This window comes from Cetorhinus maximus, chromosome 12, assembly GCF_964194155.1.
Source record: "Cetorhinus maximus chromosome 12, sCetMax3.hap1.1, whole genome shotgun sequence".
Lineage (NCBI taxonomy): Eukaryota > Metazoa > Chordata > Chondrichthyes > Lamniformes > Cetorhinidae > Cetorhinus > Cetorhinus maximus.
In genome coordinates, this window is record NC_135890.1 from 53020945 (window position 1) to 53047135 (window position 26191).

The window sequence follows — 26191 nt, forward strand, 5'->3', positions numbered from 1 at the left end:
TTGAACCCATGTTCCCAGATCATTAGCCTGGATCTCTGAATTACTAGTCTAGTGGCATTACTACTGTGTCACAAACTACCCTTAATTAGGCCCCTAAGAAGCATTATGGCATCTTTCTTTATGTTAATAGAATAAATTCAAGTTGCTGAAGTCTGTCTAAACTGAACACAGTGCCAGAATTTTATGCTCCACCCCCTCACCCTGCAGATTCTGAGGTGGGGGGGTGGGGGTGGTGGGGGGGTGTTGGGGGGGGTGGGGGTGGTGGGGGTGTGTGGGGGGATGGGGAGGTGGGGGTTGGGTGGGGGGTGTGGGCGGGGTGGGGGAGGTGGAGCATTAAATTCAGAATCACAAGATTGTTCCAGTGTAGAAGGAGGCCATTCGGCCCATCGTGTCTGCAACGGCTCTCTGAGCATTTTAACTTAGTGCCAATCTCCTGCCTTTTCCCTGTAACCCTGCACTTTATTTCTATTTAAATAATCATCCAATGCCCTCTTGAATGCCTCAGTTGAACCTGCCTCTACCACACTTCCAGGCAGTGTATTCCAAACCCTAAATACTCGCTGCGTGAAAAAGTTTTTTCTCACGTCAATTTGCTTCTTTTGGAACATACCTTAAAACTGTGCCCTCTGGTTCTCGATCCGTTTATGAGCGGGAACAGTTTCTCCTTATCTACTCTGTCCAGGCCCCTCATGATTTTGAAATTGCGTAGAAGGGATTCCCTCTTTGTTCCCACCCGCTCCGACCTGCTAGCGATTTTACACTGGGTTGGACAGGGCCTTGGATGGGAAGCCAGCCCTTGCCCCAATAAAGGCCCTTAAATGGCACTTTATGGCCACTTAGGGGCCTCTGCCTGCCCAGCCTCAATTTTTAGGCTGGCAGGCAGGTGACAGCTCAGGGGGAGAAACGCAAAAATAAAGTAAGTTGAATTTTGGGTGGGGCCTCCATCAGAAGCCCCCTTCTGACTGGGGGCACCCTTCTCTTAAGGCCTGGTGACCTCCACCACCCTCCCGGCCTATCCCCCAAGACCCCAAACGTTCCCCCCCACCCCCACCTCACGACCCCTTCGGCCTTCCCTACCCTCTCTGCCCTGGGACCCCTGCCACTTACCTGTCATCTGGTTCCCGGGACTTAGTGCCAGGCAGCTCCCTGCTGTGCCCCTTGTGGCCAGTGCAGCGCTGTGCCTGGAGGGACTGGAGAGCTGCCAGCCAATCTGATTGACTGGCAGCTTTCCAAGGTGGGACTTCCTCCCAAGTGAGGGGCCGAAGTCCTGCTTTATGCCAATCAATGTTCGTTAGAGCGTAATATGCCATCGGGTCTGCTGGAGTCAGCGGGGATGTGTTCTCGCGATGGTCGAGCCCTCACCATTTTGGAAATTCAGGCCTGGGATGGTGAGTACTGCTGCATTGGAATGAGTAAAGTGTTTTCTGAATAAAACAAAATACTGCAGATGCCAGAAATCTGAAATAACAGAAAATGCTGGAAATACTCAGCAAGCCTGGCAGCATCCGTGGAGCGAGAAACAGAGTTAATGTTTCACGTCATGACCTTTTATCATGAATATAGTAAGATATCCCAAGGTGATTAACAAGAGGGATATCAATAAAAAGATTTTTGACATTATTTTGACACCATAAAGGAGAAATCAGGACAGATGATCAAAAGTTTGGATAAAAAGGTAGGTTTTCGGGAACACCTTAATAGGGAGAGAGAAAGAGGCAGAGGAGTTTAGGGAGGGAATTCCAGAGTTTAGGACCAAGGCAGCTGAAAGCTTTGCCACCAATGGCGGATTCAAATAAGGGATGTGGCCAGAACTGCAGCAGCAGTGACATCTGGAAGGCTTATAGGGCTACAGAGATAGAGAGGATTGAGGCTATGGGGGAATTTGAAAACTAAGATGAGGATTTACAAATTGAGGTGTTGTTGGACAGGGTGTCAATGAAGATCAGCAAACAGCAATAACTTATCTTTATATAGCACCTTTAACATAATGAATCACCCCAAGGCGCTTCACAGAAACATTATAAAACAAAGAATGATATCAAGCCACATAAGGAAATATTAGGCTGGATTTTGACAAAGTTGGGGAGGGTCTGCGGACCTTTAAAAATGGCAGCCGGGTGCTGATTCCAGGATTTACGACCCTTTCTGCCAGCATGGGATAAGGATGCAGGTCTGCCAAGATTGCATAATGAGGCTTGGCAAACAGTCCAGACATCCATTAGTCTACTGAAACAGCTGTGCCCGAAGGAAAACATTGCTTGATTGATAGCTCTTTCTCTGTGATCTATTTTGCCATTGCACAATATTTACTTTCACAAGATAAAGGGTGTCAAATGCTAGCAGTTAAACTATTGATACTTTAAAGGGCCTCAATGATTGACACTTTAATAGGGTTGTAGTAAAAGCATGTTTTTAAAAGGAAATAGAAAATTATGAATGAATGACTTTTTAAAAGTCTTTTTCCATATGCTATTGTTATTATAGGATTCAATGCTTCTATACAGGTGAATGGACATGGAAGTGCCATAGGTTGGCATGGAGGGTGTGAGGGACCATCGGGAGTAGGCTGGGAGCATGAGGTTTCATGATTTAGCATGGATTAGGCATGGGGAGTATGTGAGGGGTGAGGGCTATAGGGCTGTTTTTAGTTTATTGATTTTACTGTAACTGGGACAAAGTCCCAGAGCACCAAGGCAAGCCTTTTAACCAGTCCACCTCTGCACTCAGCAGCCCCTGTGTCTGCCTCTGAACTCTTTCTAAGGGCAATGGGCCCTACTCCAATTAGTCCCGATACCCCGGAATAAAAATTCCACATTTGCAGGCACTTTCACGCAAAGTGGATGTGCCGAGCCAGGAAATTTCCCAACTTCTGCTACCTGCTCCTAGGATGAAAATCCAGCCCATTAGGTCAGCTGACCAAAAGCTTGGTCAAAGCAGTAGCTTTTCAGAAGTATCTTGAAGGAAAGTGAGGTAGAGAGGTGGAGAAGTGTAGGAGACTAGGCAGCTGAAGGCACAGTCGGCAACGGGGGAGCAATTATAATTGGGGATGCACAAGAGACCAGAAGAGCGCAGATATCTCTGAGGGTTGTGGGATTAAAGGAGATTTTCGAGATAGACACAGTCACCCAAATGTCTGATGATTTGACCATTCTAGAACCTTTTATATAGGAAAGGTTTCTTAATATATAGTAAAACAAACTGCAATAAATTTATCCTGAAGTTATTTTTTAGGTATTTTTCATATATGAAAGTTATTCAGGATGTATTTTCTTGCCCAGGAAACAGCTTGTGAGGATCCGAGGATTCACTGCATCATATTAAGTGTAAGTTACCCCGTTGCTGTGAAAAAATGGACAGCGCAGTGACATCGAGTGACCACTTGAGGCAGTGTCACTGCCACAGGTGATCCCGAACCACGTGGGTTAGGGCTGGAGGACAGCGCATGCGCAGAGGCTTTCAGCGTTCCCAGACGTTCCAGCGACGGCGGGTTCAAGTTCCGCTGACGTCGTTTCCAGGCGGCTGGTGGGATCCCCTTGTGGCGCTGCTATGGCGACGGGGCCGCATCTAATTCGAGCCCGGTTCATTGTGGTGGGAGGCGGAGTTGCAGGGGTGACCTGCACCGAGCAGGTGTGCGGGGGGCGGGGAGAAGAGAGTGAGGGTTGGGGTGGGATGGTGAGGGTTGGGGTGGGTGAGCTGTGGGGCGGGGGGGTGAGGGTTGGGGTGGGTGAGCTGTGGGGCGGGTGGGTGAGGGTTGGGGTGGGTGAGCTGTGGGGCGGGGGGTGGGGGTGGGGGAGGGGGGGTGGGGGAGGGGGAGTGCTGAGGGGTGGGGGCGGGGAAAGTGAGGGGATGGGAGTATGAGGGTGGGGGGGGTGTTGGGGCGGGGGGGTTAGGGGGGTGTTGGGGCGGGGGGGTTAGGGGGGTGTTGGGGCGGGGGGGTGTTGGGGCAGGGGGGGTTAGGGGGGTGTTGGGACGGGGTGCAGGTGAACAGGCTAGGCACAGAGCAGGGCCCTGGAGAATGAACCTGCCCCCCTCCCCTATCCATGTGGACACACTCGCCCAGGATCCCCCATCAATGTGGACACGCTCGCCCGGGATCCCCCGTCCGTGTCGACACGCTCGCCCGGGATCCCCCGTCAGTGTCGACACGCTCGCCCGGGATCCCCCGTCAGTGTCGACACGCTCGCCCGGGATCCCCCGTCAGTGTCGACACGCTCGCCCGGGATCCCCTGTCAGTGTCGACACGCTCGCCCGGGATCCCCCGTCAGTGTCGACACGCTCGCCCGGGATCCCCCGTCTTTGTCGACACGCTCGCCCGGGATCCCCCGTCAGTGTCGACACGCTAACTTCAGATTCCCGTGTCAGTATCCACACGCCCACCAGTGATTACCTGTCAATATCCACACGCCCACCAGTGATTACCTGTCAATATCCACACGCCCACCAGTGATTACCTGTCAATATCCACACGCCCACCAGTGATTACCTGTCAATATCCACACGCCCACCAGTGATTACCTGTCAATATCCACACGCCCACCAGTGATTACCTGTCAATATCCACACGCCCACCAGTGATTACCTGTCAATATCCACACGCCCACCAGTGATTACCTGTCAGTATCGACATATTCACCTGGGAACCTTGCACATCTGTAAGGAAAGGTAGAATGTTAACATTCATTAGTATTTTCCTGAACTGGAAGTGACTACAGATGAAGAACCCAAAAGGAGAAAAAGCAGCAGATGTGGGCTGGGTCAGGGTGCTGTGGGAGTGGCGAAGAGACTACACATAATCCTTACAAGCGATGTGATGTGGAAATGAAACAATATTTATAAGTGTAATTTTGGTGTATGTTTAATAGCAATTTTGTAATGTTAAAATGTATGTAACGTTTATATTTGTTGAAAGCCACTTAGGTTGCGCCTCTCTGACTTCTACTTAATAGTTCTGAACGCATGGATGTTTTCTTTTTGTTTCGGTAGCTTGCTGGCCAGTTTCCAGCAGATGAGATCCTTTTAATTACAGCATCACCATTAATTAAAGCAGTGATGAACTTCAAACAGGTACGTATGGTTTACTGTCAAAAAACACTAGCTTTTATCAGCCATTTCTGCTGTTATGTCTTTATGCCTTTATAATCAGTGTGGGTTGCAAATTTCTCTTTTTTATTGAAGGTTTCCAGAACGTTGGAAGAATTTGAGGTTGAAGAAAGGCCATCTCACATACTGGAAGAGCACTATCCCAACATTAAAGTGGTACAATCTGCAGTTCAAGGACTGGATGCAGCAAAATATGTAAGAAAGAATTTGTTTAAAGATAATTCATGCTTATTGCTTACTAAGAAGAGATTCTGGGCAGTTGGATCCATGCAGAATATTTTAAAAATATCATCAAAAGTAATTTTTTTTTTAGAAAATATTGTTTACAAATTGAAACTTTTTTCACTTCTCATAATACAGCTTTCTCTTTATTTTACAATTCATCTGCTTGTTGAAAAACTATTTCAGTGTTGCAAGAAAAATGCACCAAAATCACCTTCAATGTCTCTTCAAAATGGAGTCATATGTCAGACTGATTGATAGAGAATCTTGAAGGCTGACGCAAAACAAAAGATTCCTTGCTGGGGATAAAAGCCAAACCTTCAAGATCACAGGACCAGAGATGGCTCATTAAGTGGGATATAAATACGTTCTGTCTTATCTGGACCTGTGCATGAGCCCTGTGTGAGCAAAGTCCTGCAAAGCTTCAGAATGTATGAACGCCTTGGGTGCTGATGTTTTTGTTCACATTATGTAAAAGGGTGTCTCTGTAAAATTGGAAAATGCATTTCTGAGAGAGAGATTGAGTTTACAGGAGTTAAGCTTCTATAGGCAAATCAGTCAGGTACAAGTAGATATAAATGTATTATTTAGATATGCAAGTTTCCCTAAGTTAAAGGAAAGTGAGCTTTAAGCTACTGATCCAGAAGGTGAACTTATCCATAGCAGAGAATCCAGAATGGTTAGCACCTCTACACCTGGAGGTTCATCACTCTGTCTCAGAAGGCTAATACCTGCCATGCCAGCTCACAAGGACGAGGTCACATATGTTCTGGAAATATTGGTAACTATACATGCGTAGACTACAATTTATCCAACAGACTGGCTTTCTAATGCTGTCAAATTTTCAGCTATTTAAGAACCCTAAATTAATCTCATTGATTTAGATTTTGGACATAATCCTGCAGTTAATGCTGTGCCATTGTACATCACTGAGCAGCCTTTGTAATCTGTCACTAACTTGTCAATTAACCTTATTTGCTAGTTATTTGCTTACCCAAATGCAAATATTTAAGTGATGCTAAGTATGTTTCTAAGGTTGCCAAGTAGGTTATTTCACGAAACTGTAGCATACATTTTACTAATGTACCCAGTGATTTAGTTAGTTACTACTGAAGATTAGAAATGTCTTTTTGTTCATTGGGTTACTATCCATCTGGGTAGGACTGCACTCACCTGGTTCCGTTCTTACCTATTTAATCATGGCTGTCAGATAATCACCTGAAATAGCTTCTCTTCCCACTCCCATACTGTTGCCTCTGATGTCCCGCAAGGCTCTTATTCCTCATCTACATGCTGAACCTTGCTGACATCATCCAAAAACACAGTGCCAGATCCCATGTGTCCACTGACGGCACCCAGCTCTACCTCACCACCATCTCTCTCGATCCCTCCTCTGTTTCTAATGTAAGCTGCGACTATTTTAATGGACCAAAATGATATGGATATGAGGATTTTCAAGATTTAAACACTTTGCAGTTAAAATTATTTTCCACCAAGGTTAGAAATAGTCATTTACTACAACAGAAATGACTCTGTTAAAAATAAATTGCTGCGCTAAATGGAATTTTGGGATCGTAGATGGGTCCAAAAGGATGTCATGTCCTATGTGTCCAACCCACAATTTGCCCTCCATACAAAAACGCTGGTTATACCATGTGTTTTTTGTCCCATTTTTGTTTGAAGTGTCATTGCTTAGACCAAGCCTAGCAGTAATATACCTGTATTTCAATGCTATTTGGATGTTAATCCCCAGACAATGACTGAAAAAGACTTCTGATGTGTAGCTGCAGACTTCTGTGCCAGTAAATTCAAAATTGTTGTCCTTGTGTTTAGGCCTTTGGATGTGGAGCATTAGCCCCACTCATTGTAAGAAAATTATTGAACACTCAGCAACAACTTGCATTTTGTGCACTGTAGCATAAAAACAAACCACAAAAGGAGACATTAGGATAGGTGACCAAAAACTTGGTCAGAGGTGATTTATAAAGAGCACCTTAAAGGACAAGGGAGAGGCAAGAGATTTAAAGAAACATTTCAAGATATTCAATAAAAATACATTCCAATGAAAAACAAAAATTCAGCAAGAAAGACCCACCTGTGGTTTATGAAGGAGATTGAGGATAGTATTAGATTAAAAGAAGAGGTTTATAATGTTGCAAAATATGTTGTAAGTCTGCAGATTGGGAGTGTTTTAGAAACCAGCTAAGGACCATCAAAAAGTTGATAAGGGAGAAAATAGAATGTGAGAGTAAACTAGCTAGGAACATAAGAAACAGATTGTAAGAGCATTTACTAGCATACAAAAAGGAAGAGAGTAGCTAAAATAAATGTTGGTCTCTTGGAAGCAGAGGCAGGAGAAATTATTATGGGGAATAAGGACATGGCAGAGACATTGAACAAATATTTTCTGTTTTTGCAGTAGAAGAAACAAGTTACCAGAAAAATATGGGGTAACCTAAGGGCTAATAAGAGTGAGGAAATTAAGGTAATTAATATCAGCAGAGAAAAAATACTGGAGAAACTTAAGGGTTTAAAATTGGACAAATTCCCAGGACCTGATGCCCTACACCCATGGGTTCTAAAAGAGTGAGCTACAGAGATAGTGGATATGCTGGCTATGATTTTCCAAATTCCCTAGATTCTGCAATGTCCCAGCAGATTGCATGTTAGCAATTCAAGAAAGGAGGGAAAAAGAAAATGGGGAACTACAGGTCAGTAAGCCTGACATTGGGAAAGTACTGGAATCTATTATTAATTAAGCCTTAACAATGCACTTAGCAAAGCATAGTATGATTAGAGCAAGCCAATGTGGTTTTACAAAAAGGAAATCCTGTTTGACAAATTTATTAGAGTTTTTGGAGGGTGTAACTAGCAGGGTAGATAAAGGGGAAACCAGTAGATGTGGTATACTTGGATTTCCAAAAGGCAATCGATAAGGTGCCACATGAAAGGTTAGTGCACATGATAAGGACTCATGGAGTTGGGGGTGATATATTAGCATGGATAGAGGATTGGTTAAATGTCAGGAAGCAGAGAGTAGGGATGAGTAGGTCATTTTCAATTTGGCAGGCTGTGACTGAATGCTGCAAGGATCAGTGCTGGGGCTCGGCTATTTGCAATCTATATTGCTGACTTGGACGAAGAGAAAGTAATGTATCTAAGTTTGTTGACGATACAAAGCTAGGTGGGAATGCAAGCTGAGAAGGACACAAAGAGTCAACAAAGAGATATAGACAGGTTAGATGAATGGACAACAAGGTGGCCGATGGAGTATAATGCGGGAAATGTGAGGTTATTCACTTCAGTCATAAGAATAGAAAAGCAGAATATTAAAAGGTGGGAAACTTGTAAATGTAGATGTTTATAAAGACTTGGATGTTCTTGTACAAAGAATACAAAAAGTTTGCATGCAGGTACAGCAAGCAATTAGGAAAGCAAATGACATGTTGACCTTAATTGCAAGGGGATTGGAGTACAAGAATAAGAAAGTCTTGCTAAAATAGTAAGGCGCTTTGCTGAGGCCACACCTGAACTACTGTGTGCAGTTTTGGTCTCCGTATTTAAGGAAGGATATACTTGCATTGGAAACAGTATGGTTCACTAGATTGGTCTCTAGGATGAGAGTGTTGTCCTATGATGAGAGACTGAGAAAATTGGGTCTATATTCTCTGGAGTTTAGAGGAATGAGAGGTGATGTCATTGAAACATTCAAGATTATGAAGGGGCTTGACAGAGTAGATACTGAGACGTTGTGTCCCCTGACTGGGGAAGCTAGAAAAAAGTGACACAGTTTCAGGATAAGGGAATGATGATTTAGGACTGAGACGAGAAACTTCTTCACTCAAAAGGTTGTGAATCTTTGGAATTCTCTACTTGAGAGGTTTGTGAATGTGCCATCATTGAATATATTTAAGGCTGAGATAGATATTTGGTCTCTCAGGGAATCAAGGGATATGGGGAGTGGGCAGAAAAGTGGAGTTGAAGCCCAAAATCAGCTATGACCATATTGAATGGTAGAGCAAGCTCGACAGGCCATATGCTCTTCGCCTGTTCCTATTACTTATGTTCTCCTGTTTAAGAAGAGAATTGCTTCGTGACTAGACAACTAAAGGCATGATTACCAATGGTGGCGTGATTAACATCCGGGACCTGCAAGAGGCCAGAATTGAAGGAGGGAAAAAATCTCGGTTTGTAAGACTAGAGAAGGTTAGAGATGGGGAGGAATAAGGCACTGAAGCGATTTGAAAACAAGGATGAAAATTTTAAAATTGCGGCAATGCCACTCTAGGAGGCAGTGTAGGTCAGCAAGCATAGGGTTGAACAGGATTTGTTGTGATTTGGGATATGAACAGCAGAGTTTTGGCTGAGGAATTTACGGAGGAATAGAGGCTTGCCAGCAGACCATTAGGATAGTCAAATCTAGAGGTAACAAAGTCAAATGTCATACCTTTCATGCAGAATACTATATAGTACTTTGCATTCGGCAAATGGACTAACAATCTGTTTTGAACATGGTGGTAGCTGAGTTCAGGAGCTCATAGATTGGTGAAATAGCATATTGTCGATGCAGTGGAATGCAGATAAGTGTGAAGTGATGCCCTTTGGGAGAAACAACGTGGAGAGACAGTATAAATGGTACTATTTTGAGGGTAGTGCATGTTCACAAATCTTTGAAGGCAGCAAGGCAAATTGATAAGGTCACTTGACTTTGTAAAGGAAGTCACTGAATACAAAACCAAGGAAGTCATGGTAAATCTTTACAAAACTCTGGCTAGGCCTCAGCTGGAGTTTTGTGTTCGATTCTGGACACCACACTTTAGGAAGGACGTCAAGGCCCTGAAGAGGGTACATAAGAGGGTTACCACCATAATACCAAGGATGAGGGATTTTAGTCACATGGAGAGATTGAAGAGACTGGAATCGTTCTCTTTGGAACAAGAGAAAGTTAAGGAGAGATTTAATAGAGCTAATCAAAATTATGAGGGAATTTGATCAGGCAAGTACAGCCAAACTGGTTCCTCTGGCAAGTGAATTGGTAACTGGAGTCATAGATTTAAAATAATTGGCAAAAGAACTAAGGGAGAAATTGAGAAATGTCTTCACACAAAGTTAAGATCTAAGATGCATTACCTGAAAGGATGGTGGAATCAGATTCCATCAGAACTTCCAGAAGGCCTTGGAAGTGTGTTTGAAAAGGACTACTTTGTGCTGTTATGGGGGAAAATCTGGATATGGGACTAAATTGGACAGCTCTTTCAAAGAACTAGCAGCATGACCACTGAATGGTCCTCTTCTGTGATGTAAGTTTCTATGATTCTAATTTTACCATTCACATTTTGATAATTCTGTTAATTTACTTGCAGAAACTTCACACAGAAGAAGGCAAAGAGTACATTTACGAGAAACTGTGCATATGTACTGGAGCAAGGCCAAAACTGATAGCCAAAGGCAATCCATTCGTATTAGGAATTCGGGATACTGACAGTGCAAAGGTAATAACCAACTTCTAATGAAAGCGTATTATTCATGCAATATATGTTCAAAGAAGAAAAGTTATTTTTTCCCTGAACAGTAACTTGTTGATTGTGAGCAATACAAATACATAGCATTGAAACTGTGCTGTATTATGTGTGAATAAAGCATTGAGTTAAGATAACATGAGCCTTTTATTTTTTCAATGTGATCTGTACTCTGAAATGAGTTATATCTTTGTAGTATGCTCCTGGTTGTGATAGTTTGCTTAGTGTGAATTTGTAGAGGTGATTTTCTTCAACTTCCATCACAGACAACAACTTGCATTTATATAGCACCTTTAATGTAGTAAAGAATCAAAAGTACTTCAGAGGTGTGTAACTGGACAAAAATTGACACCGAGCCAAGAAAAGTGACATTAGGACAGGCGACCAAAGGCTTGGTCATTTGGTAAGTTTTAAGCAGCATCTAAATAAGGAAAAAAGAGGTAGAGAAGCGAAGAGATTTAAGGAGGGAATTCCAGAGCTTGGGGCCTGGTAGATTGAAGGAGCAGCTGCTGATGGTGAGCAATGCCTGTGTTCCAATCACTTGATTCAGGTAGAACTATTGTGTGGTGTAATTTGAACAGCAGAAATGTTCATTGTATTGAAAGTTACAGAAGAGCAGCCTTTTTTACATCACGTAAAGAGCACTAACTGGGTTTGCATATGTTGCACACTTGGTTGCAGCTGATATGAGTCATGAGAGTAAAGCTGAAGTGGTTTGTTGGCACCTAAGCTTCTAAGTTTGAGTAATGAGCTCTGAGTTTCTTGGGATGCAATTCTAGGGTCAAGGGTTGAAAGAGGAGCAGCCGGAGTGCAAAATTGAGCCCAAAATGCTGGGTCTCTAACTGTAAAAAGGCTCCATGACAATTCCTGCTGGGACTTGAGGTGGGTGTTAGTTCCATATACAGTACAAAGTTCTCTTTTATTTAAAAGAAGCAGGGTGGCTCCAGCCTCCTGAGCATGCAGTGAATTTAGCGCCCAGGTCAATAGAAAGGCCCACAGCAGCTATCCAAGCCTGAGTCTTGTCCTGGAACAATCCAGCAAACTGCAGGCAGGTAGGCACAAACAATAAAGGCCTTTTTGGTGCTATTACAGATGGTGATATCAGCTTCTGTCCTCTGTGGTATTCTAACATGGTGCCTTGCTTCCTTTGCTTAATTGCTGATGCATATCAACATTTTTAAAATGAGCTGATCCCATTTTAACCTTATACTCTAGCAGGATCAGGAGTGCAAAATATCGTTGCATTAAGAATTTCAATCTGATGAATTAATGACAGTGGAGTGGAATTAGTGAACTTATTTTGTTACAACTATGAGGTTTATAAGATTATCATGTTTTGGACTGTGCCTTTAAACATAGGTTAAAAGGAAGAGGATCATGTCAGACAGAATTCAGAATAGTCACAACAAGCCTGGCTTAGTCAAGGGACTGGTTAAGCAAGGTGCGACATTCTCATACCTGGGAACAAAAGGCAAGGGCAGTTGTGCTAATACTAAAGAGACTTGCCAGCTCCGAGATTTTGGACGGAAGAGAAGCGAGAGAGGAAAAGAACAGCAGTTGGTGTGGTCAGCAGACAGAAGAGACTGCAGGTTCTTTGTGAAAAAGAGAAGGCTGAGAGAGAAACTAGCAGACGTTTTAAGATTATGAAAGGGTTTAATAAAATAGGTATAGAGAAGAGGTTTCCACTTGTGGGGGAGCTCAAAACTAGGAGCCAGAAATATAACACACCAGATCTAACAGCATCTGTGGAGAGAAAAACAGAGTTAATGTTTCGAGTCTGTATGACTCCTCTTCAGAGCTGCAGAGAAGTAGAAGTGTGGTGAAATTTACGCTGTTTAAGGGGGATGGAGTAGGTGTAGCTGGATAGAAGGCCAGTGATAGGTGGTGGCAAAGGAGATATTGACAAAGATGTCATGAACAAAAGGACAAAGGGGGTGTTAATGGTAGTGGTGAGGGCTAAAGGAGGTGTTGATGGTGGCATTAAGGTAAGAAAGCAGAATGTGATAATAGCAGGACAAGGGTAAGCCCTCTGGAAAGAACAACATGAACAAGTAACAGATGGCCCTTGTGGGGGTCGGGTGGGGGGAAGGGACGGTGGTGGGGGGATAAAGATCGAAAATAGGATAAAAGGTGGGGATAAAACAATGAAAAAATTAAAATAAATAAAAATAAGTGGATAAAAAATGAAAATGAATATTGAGAAAAGGGGGTGAGGAAAGGGGTGAGGATAGAGGAGAGAGTTCATGGTCTAAAGTTGGCGAACTCAGTGTTAAGACTGGAAGGCTGTAAAGTGCCTAATTGGAAGATGATGTTTGCGTTGAGCTTCACTGGAACTAAGCAGACTAAGGACGGACGTGTGGGCATGAGAGAAGGATGGGCGTTGAAATGGCAAGTGACAGGAAGTTCTGAGTCATGCTTGCGGTCAGACCGAAGGTGTTCTGCAAAGTGGTCACCCAGTCTGTGTTTGGTGTCTCCAATGTAGAGGAGACTGCACTTGGAGCAACGAATACAATAGACCAAATTGAAGGAGGTGTAAGTGAAGCACTGCTTCACCTGAAAGGAGTGATTGGGCCCTTGGACAGTGAGGAGGGAGGAGGTAAAGGGGCAGGGGTTGCACTTTCTGTGATTGCGTGGGAAGGTGCCTTGGGAGGGGAATGAGACATTGGAGGTGATGGAGTGGACCAGGGTGTCCCGGAGGGAACGATCCCTATGAAATGCCGATGGGGGGTAGGGGTAGATGTGTTTGGTGGTGGCATCATACTGGAGTTGGCGGAAATGGCGGAGGATGATCTTTGAATGTGGAGACTGGTGGGGTGAAAAGTAAGGGCAACCTAATCATGGTTCTGGGAGGGAGAGGAAGGTGTGAGGATAGAGGTGCGGGAGATGGGTCGGACACGGTTGAGGGCCCTGTCAACTGCAGTGGGTGGGAAACCTCGATTAAGAAAGAGAGAAGACATGTCAGAAGTGTCGTTTTGGAAGAGAATGGGATAGCCCTCACCTCCACCGTTAACACCTCCTTGGTCCTTTTGTTCATGACATCTTTGTCAATCTCTCCTTTGCCCCCACCTATCGCTGGCCTTCTATCCAGCTTCACCTGCTTCACCCTTCCTCTTTAACAGTATAAATTTCATCACATTTTTACTTTTCTTTGGCTCTGAAGAAGAGTCATATGGACTTGAAACGTTAACTTTGTCTTTCTCTCCACAGGTGCTGTTAGACCTGCTGAGTTTTTCCAGCATTTTCTGTTTTTGTTTCAGATTTCCAGCATCCGCAGTATTTTGCTTTTAACCAGAAATATAAGGTAGTTAATGAACCCAATAAAAAATTCGAGAGAAACCTCTACCCAGAGAGTGGTGAGAATGTGGAACCACGTGGAGTATTTGATGCGACTAGCAGAAGCTCAATGTAAAAGAGGGAGCAAGAAATAAAAGGATGAGCAGAGAGGCTTCACATGTTTTAAGGTGGAAGAGAGACTCATATGGAGCATAAACATCAGAGACAAGTTGGGCTGAATGATCTGTTTCTATGCTGTAAATTTTATGTAATATGCTCCTAATCATTGACCCTGCCAAGAAATGTTCATCAGCAAGAGGGCTCAACATTGCCATCAAAGTTTTGTTTTTGCAAAATCTCATTAGAAGGAATTAAGAATCAGAAATTCTGGCACATTGGAAGCCATTCACCCCTCATGTCAGTACCATTGTAATTAGTCCCCATCCAGTCCTGTTCATGCATTTGACAGTTGCAGCAACAACTTGCCTTTGTGCAGTGATTACCATGGAAAAACATGTGTTTCAGAGCCAGAATTAGAGATACATCAACATCTTGCCAAAGGAGGAGATGTTGTTATCGTATAATTTACATACAAACATACAAAATAGGTGCAGAAGTAGGCCATTCGGCCCCTCGAGACTGCTCCACCATTCAGTAAGATCATGGCTGATCTGTTTGTGTTTTGAATTCCACATTCCCATCTACCCCCAATAACCTTAGACTCTTGTTCAATTATCTCCACCCTAGAGATATTCAATGACCCCGCCGCCACCACCTTCTGAAGCAGAGAATTCCAAAGTTGCATTACCCTCTGAGGGAAAAAATTTCTCCTCATCTCTGTCTTAAAAGGGCGACCCCTAATTTTAAAACAGTGGCCCCTAGTCCTTGACTTGCCCAATTTGAATTTTCTTTGTCATTGTAGGAACTTCAAAGTCGTTTAGCTAAAGCCAAAAGGATTATTGTTATCGGCAATGGAGGTATAGCGCTGGAACTGGTGTAAGTATGTCTTTTGGTGAAAAGTCCAAGTGCTAGAGAAGAGTACTCAAATTTGATTTGCCAGTTTTAAATGTCTGGAATATTGGACTGAGGGGCATAGTGAGTTTGATACAATTCTTTTCACTTCTGAGCTTAAATTCAGCCCAGAAAGGCACCTTGGTTTATAAAGGTCCAATGCGTAATGAGTTTGGGCAGTTCTGAGTGGGCTTCAGCTTGCAGTCCATAATTGGCAATCACATTTAGACAGTCCACAGAATGGGTTGTGTGGAAAGTGAAAAAAGGTTACATTGGTTCAGTAAAGGGACTTTTGAGAGACTTCAGGCTGAGGTCTGTTGTTTGGGTAGATTAAGGAGATCTTTGCTACGTTGCACATGGCCTGGGAGTGTTTGATATTAATGCTAAGGTGCTTGAATGGAAAGCATTACATTTCTCTGTATTAAGATTTCTCAACCCATTCTGAATTTGTTATTTTTTAACACCTTGAGTTGCATACCATACCATATTTGTTATAAATTGTGATTCATTTCTCTTGTTGAACTGTTTCATCAGACACGCAGTGTAAGAGAGTGGGTGATCTTCCAGTGGCATCACAGAATACATGATGATAAGGACGGAACCGAGTCTAGTAATTGTTCTCTAAATTAGCAGTAACTAAAATTTGGAGTTAAGGTCCATATTTTGCTTTTTTAAAAAAATCAAATAGGAATCTACCACTTGACTAGTTGCCACCCAGTGTTCTACTTCAAACAAACAGTCAGCAAATGTCATGATCCATGTGTGTCTAGGCATTCCTTCATGGCAGCCAACTCTCTGAAGTTGCTAGGTATTTAATAGAAAATAAATTGTAGGTAGGAAGCAGAAGTTAGATGTGAGTAGATCGCATTAGATTGGACAACACTTGCTAAACAATTCTCATATAGCTAAGAATTACACTGAAAACCAATTTAAGGTTATCAGTTGCTCACAGTGTGACTCACTCACAGATTCTAGAAGCTGCGTATATTCACACATAGGGCCTTTACAGACAGAAGGAGCATGTCCACGCTTTGCTTTATCAACTAAACAAAAGCCATTCCCTGGTTCATTCCGCATGACAATGCCTTGACCGATCCGAGACGACCTGCATGGTTTGAATTTGAACAAAAGCTTGGCAGTTAACTTGTTCTTTGGTTCGTTCTCCAGGGCAGCACCTCTACCAACCAGAGTCCACTTGCTACCCAATCTGCAATCTCTCCTCATGCAGTGTAAATTGTTGTTCCCTTTGCTATCGGTATTCTTATGAACTGTCCTGATGAGTGCACAATGAAAAGCTTTAACAGCATGTTTCTTTTTTCAGCAATACTGAAGCAGAAGTTCTTTATTAGGGCAGTACTGTTGAGGTAGGGGTAGGAAGTGTTATGTGAAGTGTCACAAGGATCATGGGTATTATTCCTACTCTTTTTAGTTTACAACAGTGACTTGGATTGAGAAGTTCATTGCCAACTGATCAAAGCACAGATGACGCTATACTATTTGTGGAAGCAGATGAAGGGCAGTGAGATCTGAAGAGACATTCAAGGGACCACAAGATAAGTTAGTTCCATTAAATGGGCAAAACGATTAAAAATACAATTTAGTACAGGTATAAGTGGCCAATGCGTGGAATGGACTTCTGGGTAGAATAGGGGTGGATAAGACCTTAGAATCATCGAAGAAACCGTTGGATGAGGGCGTTTGTTTTTGATGGATCTTGTGACCTCTCTTTCATGTCCCCTATAAAAATAAGAGTGGTACTGCCAAATCTAGACCTCCCTGGTTGTCTAGAGGAATACAGAGGAAGATCAAACAGAAAAAGAAAGCGTACGATAGGCACAAAGAACTAAGCACTGCAGATAGCCTAGACGAACATAGGAAGTGCAGGGACGAAGTAAAAAAGGAAATAAGGAAATCAAAGAGAGGGCATGAAAAAAGATTAGCAAGTAAAGTTAAAGGTAGCTCAAAGATGTTTTACCAATACATTAATGCTAAAAGGTTAGTTAAGGAAAAAGTGGGACCTATTAGAGATGAAGATGGAAACTTGTGTGTAGATGCAGAGGCTGCAGGAAGGGTTTTGAATGAATATTTTGTCTCCGTGTTTACAAAGGAAAGGGAGGATGTAGATATAGTAGTCCAGGAGGAGCACTGCGAGATATTGGACAGGATAGTCATAAAGAGAGAGGAAGTACTCAAAGGGTTGAAATCCTTGAAAGTTGATAAGTCACCAGGGCCAGATGGATTGTTTCCGAGGCTACTGAAGGAAGTCAGGGAGGAGATAGCAGATGCTCTGAGGGTGATTTTCCAATCTTCACTAGGTACAGGGGAGGTACCGGAGGACTGGAGAAATGCAAACGTAGTTCCATTGTTTAAAAAGGGATCAAAGGAAATGCCAAATAATTATAGGCCAGTCAGTCTTACATCAGTGGTGAGCAAATTAGTAGAATCAATCCTGAAAGATAGGATTAACCGTCATGTGGAAAGGCATGGACTAGTCAGGGATGGTCAGCATGGATTTGTTAAAGGAAGGTCTTGCCTCACAAATTTGATTGAATTCTTTGAGGAAGTGACAAGAAGGGTGGATGAAGGTAGTGCAGTGGATGTTGTGTACATGGATTTTAGCAATGCATTTGACAAGGTCCCACATGGCAGATTGGCCAGGAAAGTAAAAGCCCATGGGATTCAGGGTAATGTGGCAAACTGGCTAAAAGGTTGGCTTTGTAACAGGAAACAAAGGGTAATGGTTGATGGATGCCCTTGCGAATGGAAAGTTATCTCAAGTGGTGTTCCACAGGGCTTGGTGTTGGGACCCTTGCTGTTTGTGTTATATATTAACGATTTGGACGTGAACGTGGGGGGCACGATTGGGAAATTTGCAGATGACACAAAGATTGGCCGAGTAGTGGATAGTGTAGAGGATAGCCATAATCTCCAAAACGTTATAGATGGGTTGGTGGAGTGGACGGTAAAGTGGCAGATGGATTTTAACATAGAGAAGTGTGAGGTCATACATTTAGGGAGGTCAAACAGTTACAGGGATTACAAAATAAATGGGAATATACTAAGAGGGGTAGATGAAGTGAGAGATCTTGGCGTACAAGTACACAGGCCCATGAAGGCAGCAGTTCAAGTAAACAAGGTTGTAAAGAAGGCATATGGAATGCTCTCCTTCATTGGCAGAGGCATAATGTTGGAATTATATAAAACACTGGTGAGGCCACAACTGGAGTATTGTGTGCAGTTCTGGTCACCACATTACAGGAAGGACGTAATAGCTCTGGAGAGAGTGCAGAGGAGGTTTACAAATGTTGCCAGGGTTAGAAAAGTGTAGCTACGAGGAGAGATTGGATAGGTTGGGGTTATTTTCCCTGGAACAAAGAAGGCTGAGAGGTGACTTGATTGAGGTGTACAAAATTATGAGGGGAATAGATAGAGTGGACAGGATAAAATTGTTTCCCTTGATGGAAAATTCTAGAACCAGGGGACATAGATTCAATTGGCAGAAGGTGTAGGGGGGACACGAGGAAGAACTTTTTTACGCAGAGGGTAGCGGGTGTCTGGAATTCGCTGCCCAAGTTGGTGGTAGAGGCAGAAACTTTAAACTCTTTTAAAAAGTACCTGGATCTGCACCTAAAGTGCTGTAAGCTGCAGAGCTATGGGCCGGGTGCAGGAAGGTGGGATTAGAAAGGGCACCTGGGTGTCCTCGGGCTGGCATGGACAAGATGGACCGAATGTCCTCCTTCTGTGCTGTAACTTTTCTATGGTTCATTAGTATGGTTGGTTGAGAAGCTGTCCATTTCGTACAAATAAAGGCAGAATTTACCTATGCTATTTAGCAAGAATTGAACCTGCTCCATACCGTGAATGCCAGCCAGTGAATACTGCATATTGTGTGCTGTACATTGATATGCCCATTATGTTTATGTTAACAGGCTAGGTTTATGAGTTTGCAACAGTAAGAATTTTATTGTGAGTGCCCGATAAACAACCTATGTTCTAAAATTGTTCCACTGTATTTCTAGCTATGAAGTTGAAGGATGTGAAGTGATTTGGGCAATAAAAGATAAAGCTATTGGAAATACTTTCTTTGATGCAGGAGCAGCTGAATTTCTAATTCCTCAGCTCAAGGCAGATAAGCCTACAGCTATTCTCCCTTGTAAAAGGACAAAATATACTACAGAAGGTAATTGCACAGATGCAGTTATTATAATCCACTTTATACTGAATAACGTGTAGATAACTTTATACCAATTGTGCCATTGTTAAAGCTGCATTATCCCACATTTTACGTTTTAGAATATTTGCTTTTCTCCTTACACCTTGTGGAATAAAATGAGCCTGAACTAGACTGAAATTTCACTTGTTCTTGCAGTTATCTACAATTTAAATTGATAACTTTCAAATATTGTTTTTTGAAATCAATTACAGCACCACAGAGCATTAATGGATGAGCAAAATTTCAAGTTTGAGTGTTGTGTTCCCTCAGCCAGGTCATATTTCTGTATATTGTTTCGGAAATCATTTTTAAAAATGCAGCCTGGTATCTTGAAGCTGATCTGTTTTTAGTCTCATGTTGGGAACAATCTGATCCCTTGTAACCCCATGTAATATGTTAAACGCTAACATGAATTTGGGGAGGCTTTTTTTCTCCCCTAGAGTGAACTGCTTGTGTGAAGCTGAAAATATCTAAAAGATCATTTTTAAAATCAAAATTAAATATGTAGCTGATATAGCAAATGTCCTCGGCTTATTTGTTTGTTTTAAATGCAGGCTTAGAACAGGAAAAGAAAACTTTTGCTGAAGATGGAGCACATGGTAGTGCATTGGGACCGGACTGGCATGAGGGCATGAAGTTGAAAGGAACAAAACAAGTAATAAGCTGCTTCAGTTCTATTCTAGTGTGTTTGTTTTTGCAGTTTGATTTCTTGCCTAATCAAATTTTTGTTTAGAACCTGTGCATTACCTAATATAAAATCTCAGCTAATACTTCAGTACACAGTACAGCACTGAGTGAGTGCTAAGCTGTCTGAGGCAATGTTCTTTGGATGAGATGATAAGCCTGAAGCCCCATCCGCCCTCTCATGTGGATGTAAAAGATCCCATGATACCATTTCGAAAAAGAGCAGGGGAGTTCTCACCGGTGTCCTGGCCAGTATTTATCCCTCACCCAGCATCACTGAAAAAAAATGTGGTCATTATCATATAGCTTTTTGTGGGAGCTTGCTATGTGGAAATTGGTTGCCATGCTTCCTACATTATAACTGACCACATTTCAAGAAATCACTCAACTGGTTATAAAAAGTTTTTCTGAAGCCCTTATGGTTGTGAAATGCTCTGTACTTTTCTTTGTTTCTTTCTTTCAGATTTCCCACAGAGTCCATGTTGAATACCAATGTGAGATTGATAAGATTTACTTGCAAGATGAGTTTGTATCATCACAGAAAACATCATTGGCATTCCCTGAAAATGGATCAGAAGAAAGAAAAAGAAAGGCAGATGAAGGTATTTAGGAATGAGGCTATCTTTGATTTTGTTTGAATGCACTTTTTCTTTCGTTGTGACACCTGACTTCAAAGCAACAGTGGGTAAAACAACAATTTGTATTTATCTAGTGCCTTTTATGAAATAAAACATTAGAAGGCACTTCACCAAAGTGCTATGAAGCAAAATTTGACGCTGAAGATATAATATCTTTGATGATATTATAGCAGATAGTCAAAAGCTTGGCCAAAGATGTATATTTTAAGAACTTCTTAAAAAAGGAAAGCGAGGTAGAGAGGTGGAGAGGTTTAGGCAGGGAATTCCGGGGCTTAGGGTCTAGGCAGCTAAAGCCATGGTCACCAATGGTGGAGTGATTAAGGTCAGGGATGCTCAAGAGGCCAGAATTAGAGAAACACATTCATCTCAGAAGGTTGTGGAGCTGGAGGAAATTACAGAGATAGGGAGGGATGAGAGGGAAAGGATTTTAAACCAAGGATGCAAATTTTAAAGTTGAGGCTTTGCTTAACTGGGAGCCAATGTAGGTTGGTGAGCAAGTGCGAGTGAGGACATGGGCAACAGAGATTTGGATGACCTGAAGGTTACAACAGGGAGAATGTAGAAGGCAGGCCAATAGTGTTTTGGAATTTTCAAGTCTAGAGGCAATAAAGGCATGGTTGAGGATTTCAGCAGCAGATGAGCTGAGACAGGAGCAGAATCTGGCGATGTTATGGAAGTGGGAAGCATGTGGGCTTGGTGAGGGTGCAGATATGTGGTCAGGAGCTCATCTCAGGGTCAAATATGACACCAAAGTTGTGAACGGTCTGGTTCAGCCTTGGACAGTTGTTAGTGATTTATGAATGAATTAAGAGGCAGCCCATCTATGAAGACCAATGTTCAGTAGTAACTATGCAAGATTCATTGTTCTAATTTTTCAGGCAATAATTAAAGAAAAGGGAAGGCTGCAATTAATAGTAATTCTGTAACTGAGGACACTTCCATTTTAAAAACAGTGGGTATTGCTATTGTGATGACTGACAGCTGCTGCAATCTGTAGAAAAACTTCTGTTTTCAATGTTGTTTAGAGAGTTAATGATGCTGCTTTGCACAATACATCGCAGTTCAAAACTCTGATAATTTTCCAATCCATAATCTTGGGAGCCAGTGATGATACATCCCTAGCTGACTGCATAATGCTACAAACAAGGCTTCTAACATAGATTATAGATGCTGTATTTGGTTAAGCAGAATAAACTGGCATGTCAGTGTTTAACAGGCGGCTATAAATAAATTGAAGGGGGTAACAATAGCAAATCTGTGCGCAACTATATTCAATTTTCGTTCCGTACTGCCTGAGGCCTTCAATGGCATAAAAAGTAAATTAAGCACTTCCATCTGGATGAAAGTTGGTCAACGACTGCACTAACAATGAAACAAAATGAATGTGATATGGTAGTAATGGATACTTGTAGTTAGATATTCCTTATTTTGTGAAGCTATATGGAACTATATATATATTGTGCTATATGGATTAGCACAATATTCGTTCCCTGCTAGAATTTACATTCAAATTCAGCCCAGAGTGACCTGGGTTCCCTCTGTCTCCCACCTATAAGGGTCTTGTGCAAAATATGCCTGGGTAGAATCAATCCAGTACATTGTATTTGAATCAAGAAAGAAAACAGTCTAAAAATCTTGCTTGGAGTTGCACAGTACTTTTCAATTACTACTGAATATTCCATTGAATGATCTTCTGTGTTGTAACAATTCTGCAATTCTGTGATGGGGCAATGGATACATCTGTGGCCTAGCTCATTACTGTGTGAGAAAGGTTTCAGGTATGCCTAAATTCCCAAACATGAGTTATCTGGATTTGCTTTTCCATTCCTTTCAGAATCTTGGCCTGTTTATGTACAATTGACAAATGGAAAGATCTTTGGCTCAGATTTAATAGTGAGTGCAACTGGAGTAATACCAAACATTGAACCATTCATCACAAGCAATCCTGTAAGTACTATGTATGGTTTTATCCAGTCAGTTGTTACTGCATTAGAAGCCAGAACTAGGCCTTACTAAGGCAAGAAGGTGTTTCTCCACAGGGATACTATCTTTGTAAGAAAATAGTCAGAATCTTGAAATATGAATGGTTGAATCAGGTGTATATTTTGTAGCCCAACTTGAGCTATCTGTTCAAATCTGATGCCTAAATGAAAGCTTCCTCCTTGCTATGCTTCTCAAACCAGTAATTCTTCCACTTTATTGAAAACAGTTCATAAATCCTGATTTTAACCATTCAGTTCAGTTGGGCTAACGAGGAAAGCTGGTTTGATTTCCACGCAACTCTGAATAGGTATTAACTGTCAATTCCTCATATTGATAACAGATTTTAAGCTATCAGTAATTCCTAAAATTTGATTTCTTCAATAATAATATGGGGTTACTGAATTTAAATCCAACTTCTAACTGGGATTTTTTTTTTGATTTTGATCATTTGTCTTTTATCAGTGAGTCCAACCCTTGCTCTCTTAATTGCTGAACCAGCTTATACCCATGCATCTGTGCAAAATCGGGTACAGTCCAATATTTTATTAGAAACATTCAATTTGATTACGTTTGGTTGCACAGAATAAGGAATTTCATAATTAGATTCTGCTAAATACTCCCTATTCAAGTAACATATACACATCCTGTACAGTTAGAGCCTCTGGTGTGTAGCTTGTTGAAAGACGCAAGTCAAAATTGAAACCCTAGACACATTGTAAAATGCTTAGACCTTGGAACTACATATGAGTTAAAATATTTTAGACTCAGAATGAACTCTGTTCATAAGTTGCATGTGATTCTGTTTTTTCTTGTTTGGAAACTGTTAATCTGATAATTCCAGTGAGTTTGCTGAAACAAATTTTCAAAAATATTTTGAAGAATTTGATTGGTTTACGTTTTCCTTATTTTATTCGTCGTTGTTAACTGCCCATTTTGATTTGTCAGTTTTTAAATTTTAATGGTGTTTTTCATTCCTACTTGCTGAATGGTAAGTTATGGTTTGCTATCTGAATGAGGATTGAGCCTATTAGCTCCTAGTTTGACACAAGTTTATTTGGATATGGTCACTCAGAAGCTTAGTGGAGAAAAGGCACAGCAAATGTACATATATCCTTAAGTTAGCAGATTTCCCATGAGTAGATTCAGGTTGTTGAGAATTTAATCATTTTATTGGGGAACTTGGGAGATTGGAATGTGTTTATTAGTTTCGGGTTTGAACTTTAGGGCGGAAAGCGCCTAGCATTTTAAAAATGTTCTCAAAATCGCGAAGTGTGATTTCTAAACTGAATTCCTTCAACTTGAGTGTAGGTAGGCCATGGAAAATTACTCCCAATTGTATTTTGAGTTTAATAAATAGGGCATTGAATACAGAAGTAACATTATGCTAAATTGGTACAAGGCAATGGTTAGGTTGCAGTTAGAGTACAGGAGTTTGCACATTCAGGTGTCCCATTATAAAAGCATTAAAGAACATGCCAAGGGCAGGGCCGGACACTGCCTGGGGCCTCAGTGCTGGTGTGGGCTCAGTCTCGGAGAGTAGGGAGCTCGTGATCCCATTCGCTGTTTCTGCGATCCCATTTAGGTTTGTGACCCACAGTTTGGGAATCACTGCCTAACTGTAGAGTTGATAATAGTCTCAGGATAAGGAGTTAACTACTTAGGACTGAGATGAGGAGAAATTTCTTCACCCTGATGGTTGTGAAACTTTGGAATTTTCTATCCTGGAGGGCTATAGATGCTTAACCTGTGAGCATTTTCAAGATTGTGATCAGTAGGTTTTTGGGATGAAGAAAATTAAGGCTTTGGTGGGAAAGTGGAGATGATGTAGAAGTTTAGCCATGATCTTATTGAATGGTTCAAGTGATCATGTGGCCCAATCCAGCTCCTATTTCACTTTCGGAGTTACAGCAGCATCGTATTAACTGGATTGAAATTAGTAGGATATAACTCAGACTGTATTAAGAGCTCTGAGTTTGATATAACCTATTGTAGTTCAGTAATAGCGTTTTGCAGCTTCCTGGCTTACACTATTGTATCCAATTCTATAGCAGCATAACTAGTAGCAATCACAAGCTCCCTATGTCTTAGGTTTAAAAAAGCTTCAACCTCCTTGCCCTAGTAGTAGTTGGTGCATTAAAGTTGAATCTCTCCCTGTGCCCCCAACCCCCCTGTGCCCACCCCCACTTCCTCCTTTGGCATGAAATAGTTACGATATATAGGTCAGTAGTTCTCAAATTGTAGTCTACAGACCCAGGGGGTCTGTAGGAGCTTTGCAGAAAGCTGTGACAAAGACCCAGCCTTACTGATGGGTCACAAAACCAGAAAATGCTGGAAAAACTCAGCAGGTCTAACAGTACCTGTGGAGAGAAAGACAAAGTTAACTTTTCGAGTCCATATGACCCTTCAGAGCTGAAGAGAAGTAAAAATGTGATTACATTTATGCTGTTTAACGGGGGGTGGAACAGGTGAAGCTGGATAGAAGGCCAGCAATAGGTGGAGGCAAAGGAGAGATTGGCAAAGATGTCATGAACTAAAGGACAAATGGATGTTAATGGTAGTAGTACTGGCTAAAGGAGGTGCTGATGATGGCATTGTCAGAAAGCAGAATGTGATAATGGCTGGACCAGGATAAGCACTCTGGAAAGAACAACAGGAACAAGTGACAGATGGCCCTTGTGGGGGGCGGGGGTGAGGGAGGGGGGGGGAGGCGGGGGTAGAGGGACATAAGGTGGGGATAAAACAATGAATAAAAATGAAAATAGATTTTAAAAAATAAAAATAAGTGGATAAAAACTAAAAATAGAAAAATAAATTGAAAAAAGGGAATAAAAAAGGGTGAGGATAGAGGGGAGAGTTCATGGTCTGAAGGCGTTGAACTCAATATTCAGCCCGGAAGGCTGTAAAGTGCCTAGTCGGAAGATGAGGTGCTGTTCCTCCAGTTTGCGTTGAGCTTCACTGGAACAATGCAGCAAGCCAAGGACGGACATGTGGGCACCAGAGCAGGGTGGAGTGTTGAAATGATAAGCAACAGGAAGGTCTGGGTCATGCTTGCAGACAGACCGAAGATGTTCCGCAAAGCGGTCACCCAGTCAGCGTTTGGTCTCTCCAATGTAGAGGAGACCACATTGGAAGCAGCAAATGCAGTAGACTAAATTGAAGGAGGTGCAAGTGAAGCGGGAGATGGGTCGGACATGGTTGAGGGCCCTGTCAACCATAGTGGGTGGGGACCTCGGTTAAGGATGAAGGAAGACATGCCAGATTCGCCATTTTGGAAAGTGGCATCATCGGAACAGATGCGACGGAGGCGAAGGAACTGAGAATGGGATGGAGTCCTTACAGGAAGCAGGGTGTGAGGTGCTGTAGTCGAGGTAGCTGTAGGAGTCAGTGGGCTTGTAATGAATATTGGTGGACAGTCTATCACCAGAAATTGAGACAGAGAGGTCACGGAAGGGAAGGGAAGTGTCAGTGATGGGCCATGTGAAATTGATGGGGGGGCGGATATTGGAAGCAAAATTGATAAATTTTTCCAGGTCCAGATGAGAGCATGA

The 26191-nt window shown here is 42.3% G+C and overlaps 1 protein-coding gene across 1 annotated transcript in view; it reads left to right on the forward strand.

The window, feature by feature from the left end:
• Nucleotides 1-3446: 3446 nt before the first annotated feature.
• pyroxd1 (pyridine nucleotide-disulphide oxidoreductase domain 1) overlaps nucleotides 3447-26191 on the forward strand; it is a 30279-nt gene continuing 7534 nt past the window's right edge. Inside the window, exons 1-9 of the mRNA XM_078553594.1 lie at nucleotides 3447-3627; nucleotides 4984-5064; nucleotides 5176-5295; nucleotides 10686-10814; nucleotides 15037-15110; nucleotides 19145-19305; nucleotides 19893-19993; nucleotides 20486-20624; nucleotides 22495-22607. Of these exons, the coding sequence (XP_078409720.1) occupies nucleotides 3547-3627; nucleotides 4984-5064; nucleotides 5176-5295; nucleotides 10686-10814; nucleotides 15037-15110; nucleotides 19145-19305; nucleotides 19893-19993; nucleotides 20486-20624; nucleotides 22495-22607 (999 nt within the window). The 5' untranslated portion in view covers nucleotides 3447-3546. The remainder of the gene's footprint in view (nucleotides 3628-4983; nucleotides 5065-5175; nucleotides 5296-10685; nucleotides 10815-15036; nucleotides 15111-19144; nucleotides 19306-19892; nucleotides 19994-20485; nucleotides 20625-22494; nucleotides 22608-26191) is intronic.